This window comes from Dermochelys coriacea, chromosome 20 (genome assembly GCF_009764565.3).
Source record: "Dermochelys coriacea isolate rDerCor1 chromosome 20, rDerCor1.pri.v4, whole genome shotgun sequence".
Lineage (NCBI taxonomy): Eukaryota > Metazoa > Chordata > Testudines > Dermochelyidae > Dermochelys > Dermochelys coriacea.
Genome location: NC_050087.2, coordinates 6,227,842 through 6,236,743, shown reverse-complemented (window position 1 = coordinate 6,236,743; position 8,902 = coordinate 6,227,842). Strand labels below are relative to the sequence as shown.

The window sequence follows — 8,902 nt, the reverse complement described above, 5'->3', positions numbered from 1 at the left end:
TGCCTGCCCGCCCTCTGCCCTCACCTGCCATGTGCTCCCGGAGTGAGCCAGGCTGGCCCCCGGGGCTGGGTGGTGGGAGGGGGCCGCTCACGGAGCAGAGACCCGGCCCTGGGTTCATAGAGTCTCAGGCTAGAGAGAAGGGGCCCTTGTGATCATCCAGCAGGACCTCCTGTACAAGGCAGGCCAGAGAGCTTCCCCCCCTACTCCCTGGAGGCGACCTGTTAGAAAAACTTCCCCTCTTGATTTAAACCTGGGCAGTGATGGAGAATCCTTTGGTAAATTAGTAACCAACCTTTGGTAAATTGTTCCAAGGGTTAATTGCGCTCACCCGTGGCTGTTTAGTCTGCCCTACGTAATTATTACTGTATGAGGTGCCCATTATAAATATTTAAGAGAGTAAAATAGCTATATATTTATGCCCAGATTCAGTGTTTAGCACCCACAAGTCAGCACCAGATTTCAGAGAGCTCAGCTATTTGAGCATTTAAACATGGGGCCAAGTTCTCCAAAGGGCTCAGGACACCACAGCTCCCCTTGTGACAGCAATGGGCAGATTTTCATAAAATCTCAGCAGGCGTGCACACAGCTCTTTAGAAACTCTGGCCCCTAGAGTTCAATGGGATGAACACTGATCAGCAGTCAGGGTTTCTAAGGAATAAGGCTTGCTTTTGTGTGTGTGTGTGTGGTCCCTGATTTTGAGGCCAGAAGGAACCATTTATGATCACTTAGTGTGACCTGCATAACACAGGCCAGAGAGCCTCACACCGTTTGAGCCAGAGCATATCTTTTAGAAAGACATCCAATCTTGATTTAAAGACTTCACTGATGAAGAATCCACCACTTCTCCAGGTAAATTTGTTCCAATGGCTAATTACTTGCTACTTAACATACACCTTATTTCTAGTCCAAACTTGTCTCACTTCAGTTCCAAACCACTGCATCTCATTATGCCTTTGTCTGCTAGATTGAAGAGCTCTCTGCTACCCCCAGTCTCTTCCTCATGTAGACTGTGATCAAATCATTGCTTAGGCAAATTGGATAAAGTAAGAGACTAAATAAGCTCCAAGACAGGTTTTCCAGCCCATTTTTGTTGCTCTGCTCTGAACTCCTTGCAATTTGTCAACTTCCTTTTTGAAGTGTTGACAACAGAAGAGGATCTGGTTATGATCTCAGAAGTTACAAAATTAGATTCCATTCCTGCAACTGTGTCCCATTTAATCAGGGCCTTAGTGAGAGAGTCAGACAGTAGATGTTACATATTTGGTTTTTTTAGGAAGAGGTACAAAAGGTTGTGAACCTACCCAAGAGGGCAGAGGACTTTTGCTGAGTATGTGTGAAAGCGCAAGAGTATGCACGGGAGAGAGCAAGCAAGCAGAACACACACAAACTGAGAAAAGACCAAAATAGAAAGAGGCGCAGAGGTAAAAAACAAGAAAGCCAAGCAGTAGCTGGTGAGCACAGTGACACCCTGGAGAAAACTAGAGCGCATGTTTTTGGGTCTGTTGGCTAAAGAGGCTAAGAAACTGCTCCCCTTGTTCCGAATGCAGGAGGAACCAAGGACAACTGGAGTTTGCACATTCCTTATAAATAAACAAGACTGCATCAGAGAAAATACCAGCTCCATCAATTTCTACTGCCAACTGGAACAGCTGTAGGGCCCCAAATTTTGATTGGCTGATCAGTTTGGGAAAAAAAGAGGGCAACAACATCAGAGCTCATGAAATGCAACTGAAAAACTAGCTATTACTTGCAGTAAGACGATTCAACTCTCTGCTGTTTGAGCAAAATAGCCATTGTGACCAATTTGCTACATACCCCTGTAAAAGCCATTTAGCTACATTCTGACTCCTTTTATTCATGGTGTACTTTACTCAGCAAGTGCTTGGACAGCTTGCAGAATTAGGTACCATGCTATGAGAGCAAGGCCTCGTCATCGCACAGAAGTTGCACCAATTTAAATTTGTGTGGATGCTCAAATTTAACCCTGGCTTTAGCTTTAATAAGTAAGGAATCAGTTGAAACTAGAGCTATATAAGCCAGGCTTGAAATCAAATGAGCACAGCTACACAGGGTTTTGCACTTTTAAAGGATCAAAAACCCTACACCTTTAGTTAAACTGATACAACTCTGTGTGGAGACCAGGACTAGTTCCCCCTAGCTGTACTGGTGGTGAGAGGTGGCAGGACACTGTCTGTAGTGTTGTCGGAGTAGGGCCAGAAGTATAAAGCATTGAATCACTGTCTGCTTAAAAAGTCCCATAAAGATTCAAACCAGCCCCACTGAAATGAGCTTTTCACAACATCATACATTTTATTGATAAGGCAACAGCATAGTACAAATATGAAACAGCATCCAACTTCCTTTGTCATAGCATTAAAGCTTTGAAGTTGGGTTCACAGTAATACACATATATTCCAGCTACTCTTTTCTGCCCATTAGGAAAAGCTCAAGGCATACCGGGGGGGGGGGGGGGGGGGCGGAGAGAGAGAGAGAGAGACAGCAGCTGCCTCTATTCTTCATCACTATAATTAAAATAGATTTCTTTTAAATCTTTATTTATAAAGTGCATTGCCTTACAATCTGTATTACACAAGGCAACAAAACAGAGAGCTGTGTTTCACATTCAGAAATTTTACCTAAGTACTGTACACACTTGGTTTACATGCACAAATGGAAAAAAAAAAAGTCATGCTTCTATCAGTTCAAAAGAGCAGCTTTGAATGATTTAAACACTTTGTTTAAAATCCAATTTACAATAAAACATTTCCACTATATTAAATAGTTATTTACATTTTGACACTAAATTACTCAACAAAATTTGGTGCAATCATTCTGTAGATCTATAACTTATGTTTTTGTTAACAGGATCAATATTAAAAACAACCACCACCGCCACTTCTCCCCACCACCGTAAAGAAATATTTTCTTTTAACTAAGCCATTTATAGGATATTAAAAATCAGACCTCCCTATTATCACCTGGTTGTCTATATGTTCAGTTTCTCCAGTAAATCATTTACTTTAGTGCTATTTTTCCCCAGGGGTGGTTCTTCCCTGGTGTGTGCAATGGTTTTAGGAAAGAAAAGGTGAGGTCAGGCAAACAGACTAGAACCGCAAGACACAAAGGGAGATATTCAGCATGCTCCCTTTGGGCATTAGCTGCCCTTTCCCGGCATAGCAATGCCCTGGTGACTGATGGTGCAAAGCTGGAGTTATTTGGGTAAAATACATCTGGAGCTGCTGAAAACACAGTCATGAGGGTCAAGGCTTATTTGTTTTTTAAAATTTAAGCTCTGACATTCTATATTACTTGCAAGTTGTAGGGTATATTGAGCTTTGGAAGAAGGAGAACGCAAAGGGGGCTTGTGCATTTTCAAAATGCACAGTTTTCATTAGAGAGTCCAAAAAAACAAAACAAAACCCCAAAAAAACCCCAAAAACTTTTTTGGAACAAAAGTGAGGGTTTTATTAGGTCAAAAAGTTTGTTATTAAAAAGATTCAGAGAATGTTTAGCAAGACATTGGACATTCTTCCATATATCATTTTCTGGGTTAGAAAAAAAGAAAAGTTACAAAAGCCTAATTCTTCAACAGTTTTGAAAACCTGAGGAGTTTCAAAGTAATAGTCAGGATTTTTTTCTTCCATTCTCCACCCAGCTCCCCTTTCCGCATTAGAGACACTGAAACAGAACCACTCCAAGTCTAACCGAAGGGAACTTCTATGCAGCATTTGTGCGGGATGCCCCTTAGGAACTGTGGTTCTCCCTAAGGATGGGTTAGGATTGCTAGAGCACTGTGGTGCTATAGTATTGGGAAGCCTCCCTCTTTGATAAAGGCTCCTTTATGGAAAGAAAGCTCCCATCAGTCAAAGATTCTCTCTAATGATGCCTGCTTCACAGTTTAGCAAGTGGAATAAATATGTACACCCAGAGGTCTCCAATCTTTTATAGTGCTCTAGTTAAGCATGGTACTGTACTATAGGTCAAATGTGACAGCAAGAGTCCCTGCCCTGATAAGCTGACAGTCTAAAGGCACAAATGGGTACAATACAGGGTAAACTCCAAGAAGGGTGAGGTATCTACAGCTGGAACACTTCCCACAACTGGCTTTGAGGAGATGAGGGGAAAGCATTGATTGGGTGGGTTGGTCATGGCAACAAGGCACAATGCCAACAGCGAGGGAAAGATGGAATGGCAGGGCCAGGGGAAGCTTGGAGGGTGCATATAGGGAGGTTAAAGGCAAAACAGCCCAGGAAATTTAAGCATGGGCTGTGCAGAAATCTGAATGGGGAGATGAGGAACTTGGGAGGAAGCCAGTGAAGGAATTGGTGAAAGGGGCAGTTGTCTTGGCAGCGGGATATTGAGTAGTCTTCCATCCCATCTGGCACCATCCTGTCCAGTAGCTGGTGAAGAAAAGGTTTTTATCCCCCTCCAGAACAGGAGACTGCCATGTCATTTGGTTGCCAAAAGGATAGGCACAGAAGGAGCAAGCCAGAGAGGAGGAGGAGGGGGCTTGGAATCAGGGTATGGCTGGTTGAGAGTTTTCTGAAGCAGTTTTTCCAAAGAAAATTGTTTTTTTTTTACCATGAAATTTCATGTTTGCATCCTGGGGGAAATTTCAACTCTTCTGTGGTCAAACACTTCTTTGGATTTTTGAGGAAGAGCCAAAATTTTCCATGGGGAAATTTAAACAATTTTTAAAAAAAAAAAATCAAAAACTTCAGCACCCCTTCCTCCAGTTTTCCAACCAGCTCTGAGTCAGAGACAGGATTAAAGGAGAAGCTTGAAAGCGGAGGAAGAAAATGGACAACTGGATGTAGAGTGAACAGTGCGAATTTTGCCTTAGAAGAAAACTAGCAGGGCTGAGGCAGGACACACTGAAGGAGAAGTAGAGTCATTTGACAAGGCAGAGAACAGAGTTGAGGCAGCAAAGAGCAAGTCCTCACGGGGGCTGGATTTTCTCCAGACACACAGAGTGAGCAGGCCCAAGGAGACAGCGGGTTGGGGTGGGGGGTTGGACTGAGGAGCAGAACTGGGCGGTTTGCAGGACACACACACACGGGGGGGTGGGGTGGTTTACACACATACCATGAAATCAACCAAAGGGAAAATCAACTGAGTTTAAAAGACCCACTACACAAGCATACAGATATATTTGATACAGCAACAAGACATCTATATTTAAGGCACTGATTTCAAGCAAAGATGACAACTGTATTAAAGAACACAGTGATTTTCTCCGAGGGGGAACTGCCTTCCCACGGCTTCTCAGACAAGTGTAGAGACCAAGGAGGAGATCAATTCCTTGGATCTGAGTGAGTGATATTTCAGATTGGCGAGACTCAGGAATGCAGACAGGGGAAAGATAACTGTGCTGTACATAAGCTCAAGGCACTTAACGCTTGCAAAGGAGCTGCTTTCATTCTTGCTGTGCTAGCGACACCAAGAGGACACAAGAGAGATTCGCAAAAAGAAAAGGAGGACATGTGGCACCTTAGAGACTAACAAATTTATTTGAGCATAAGCTTTCGTGAGCTACAGCTCACTTATCGAAAGCGTAGAGACTAACAAATTTATTTGAGCATAAGCTTTCGAGAAGTGAGCTGTAGCTCACGAAAGCTTATGCTCAAATAAATTTTTAAGTCTCTAAGGTGCCACAAGTACTTCTTTTCTTTTTGCGAGTACAGACTAAGAGAGATTGCAACCATAGATACAAGCAAAGCAGTCTCTCCCCCATCTGGGACACAGGATTTCTTATTTCCCAGAATATCTTCAGGGATATACTTATCATTCCTACAGCCTTTTTCTACCCTGATGGGAGGAATTATTTTGGTTTCCCTTTGAAGATTCTATATAGAAGCTTAAACATCTCCATTTCACAATGTGGTGTCCCAGCATACCCTTCTCCCTGTCCTCATACCCCTGTGCTGTGCAGACACGCACTTGAATTATGCACATTTTAAATGACATTCAGGTACTGAGATGCCTAAAAAGCAGATGACATGCCGGGTCTCTCTGCCAGTTTCAACTTCAGCTTTCTGGAAAGTTTACTCAGTAATGAGATTTTCCTATTTATATTTAATCACGTCATTTTATTAAACATCATTACTTAGGGCTCCCTCTTGCAGAGCTGTGGCAGCGAGCACAGCAGAGACAATTGGCATTTCAGGCATAAGTCAATACACAGGAATCAGAGAAAAAGCATAATTTAAACAAGAGAAATACCCTGATTTCACATAACTCCCAAGAATATATTTGTGGAATCTCGGCTCTCTGAAGTCACCAGTTAGTGAGTTACTGCAGGCCGAGTTCCTTCCAGAATTATGAAATAATTTTTTTTTTAAAAGAATCATTTCTTCTTATTCCAAATCTCACAAGCTGGGGGAATGCACGCTCCTACAATAATTGCTTGGAAGTTTTGGCATATGGGATAAATGGTTTTAACACGAAAGGCCACTGGCAACTTCCTGAGAGCGGTAGAGGGTCAACCAAAGTGCAACACAAATCTTCCCACATTAGTGCAAGAGACAGAGAAAGCAACACCATTGCCATGCGGTAGCCACCCGACAGAGGAGCACAAACACAGAGCTTCAAAGCCCAATTCTGATTCTTTAGCATTAGGAAAACGAGCAACTTGTTTACAAAGGCGGCGGTGACAGCTAAAGGTGCACATTAGCAGATGGAAAGTAATTTTCATAGTACATAAAACAGAAGCCGACCCCAAACATCCTCTGTACACCCAATGACTGACACACAAGGGACTGAACTAGAGGGATTTTCTTTGCTCTTGCTCTTTGCTCTCGTTTGGTTTTCCTTGGCTGGCAGATTTTTCTACAGTTTTTCTTGCCCTCTTAATAGCGCTTGACCTGCCACTGTTGGAGGCCCCGTAGTGGATACATGCTTCTCTCCAAAAATGGATGCTATCACTGGCCCCTATGATTTCGTATGTTTGCACAGTGCCTAGCACAATGGGATCCCTGACACAATGGAGTCTGTGTCCTGTAGTGCATTGAAAGCAGGACTCCTGCCTAGCACAGGAAAACTCTGGAGAACTCAGGATGAAAGACTGGGTTCATCTCAGGCCTTAATTGACTGTGATGCAATGCTATGCACAGCTTATTGGCTGCTTTGCCCCTTCCTTAGTTCTAAGAAACCAGGACTCCTCTCGTAAAGACTGAAATCTTGCTGCAATCAGAACATTTCAGGGCAGGAAGACGCGAGATTAATTCTTCCCCACTTAATTCTTACTGAGTTATCCCAAGATGTTGCACATTTAACAGGCTTGGCAAATAATCTGTTCAGACACTATTTGATAACTGTTCAGCAGACCCCAAACCAGAAACCACCCCACTGGCCATCCCACAGGCTGAAAGGGAACTTTTGTTCCTAACTGATTATCTGAGATCTCACCTCGACACTTGGCAACATCAACATTGAAATAAAAATGGTATAGCGTGTTGATTAGCATGGATTTTCGTGTTTTTAGCTATCCATCCTGGGAGCCCAAGAGACAGTCTTCAGTCTATCACAGATCAAGGGTGAAACTGGCAGAGACCACTTCCAGTCTGGCTACACCTCTCAGAGCAACCCGAGAGACTAGTAACCTTACAAATATCCCATCATTCCTGTCATATTAACAGGGGGACAGACCACAACGTGCCATTGCTTTGGAGATCTTCAGCTTCTACACAGTGGGCAAATGGAGATTTCTCTCAGAGATACAGGAATTGTCCTCCCCTAAGTGCATTTTCCTATTTATTTTGAGACTAAGACATTTCTATACTTTGCAGCCAGTGTTGGGGGCAGTGGGTGCATATGCTGGGATCATTCAGTTGGCTCTGGGGTGGAATGAACCAGCAACTGTGCACCAACAGCACTTGGGCAACAGGCTTTGGGAAGGGATAGGAAGAGTAACTAGAGAACTGTTCTCTCTCCACAGACAGCATTAGGGGTTCATTGAAGTCCTGAATTCCATGCTCACCCATGAAATCTCAGTCGTTTCCTCCCAACTAGTGGCCTGACATTTCAGTTTTTACTTCGTAAAACAAGCCAAAAAAGTGGTGGTTTCAAGAAGGCCTCGGTCTGAAGCAGCCTTGAAACAGCCATAAATGGATATGTGAGCTGGTTACAGAAGGAAAGCAAGTGGAAAAGCCACTCGCTGGGGAAAAAAAGCAGCGTAGCTGGGTTGGCTGCCGCTCCGCAGCAAGCCAATCCAGGTGACTGAAGATGTGCAGAAAACGCAGTCCTCTCCAGTAGTGTGAAACTAAACTGGGTCTATATACAAACCCTGGTTAAGAGTCACACCCCTCCCGCTCACCAGGCTGACTTATCCCTTTATTTCTCGGTGCGCTGTCCTGCATCTGAAGTCAGGAGATTTCATTGCCAAAAACCTCCAGGACCAGCGGGGTGAGCTGCATGCTGTGCTCTGGCTTGAAGGAAAGGCAGCGGTACTGTTTGGAATGCTCCTCATTCAGGCTCCGCAGGTCTGCCAGCTTCTGGATCATCTTGGCATAGAGTAAGCGGTTGCCCGGGGGAGGGTGTTTGCACAGAATGTAAGTCTGCAGGACCTCGGAAAGGCGGTCTTGGAGGGACTCCACTAAAGAAGTGTTCTGCACGCCAGGGCGGTCTAGAAATCAAAGCAAACAATTTAGGTCATGGGAAGGGTTTAGCTGATTAGTACTGTCAGGATGGTCTAAGCATAATCCATTGAATATCAGGGTTGGAAGGGACCTCAGGAGGTCATCTAATCCAAACCCCTGGCTCAAAGCAGGACCAATCTCCAATTTTTGCCCCAGATCCCTAAATGGCCCCCTCAAGGATTGAACTCACAACCCTGGGTTTAGCAGGCCAGTGCTCAAACCACTGAGCTATCCCTCCCTCTCCCAGCTATCCCTCAGGGATGACC

General features: G+C 44.0%; 1 protein-coding gene across 4 annotated transcripts in view; it reads right to left on the bottom strand.

Moving 5' to 3' along the window:
- Positions 1-2,429: 2,429 nt before the first annotated feature.
- The window catches only part of VDR (vitamin D receptor), a 149,996-nt gene continuing 143,523 nt past the window's right edge, over positions 2,430-8,902 (bottom strand). For 3 of the 4 annotated variants that reach the window (XM_043506677.1, XM_038378093.2, XM_038378091.2), the window contains one exon: positions 6,203-8,623. In XM_043506677.1, coding sequence (XP_043362612.1) covers positions 8,364-8,623 — 260 coding nt within the window. In that variant the 3' untranslated portion in view covers positions 6,203-8,363. Of the gene's footprint in view, positions 8,624-8,902 lie in introns of all 4 variants that reach the window. The other variant, XM_038378090.2, reaches the window with a different exon arrangement.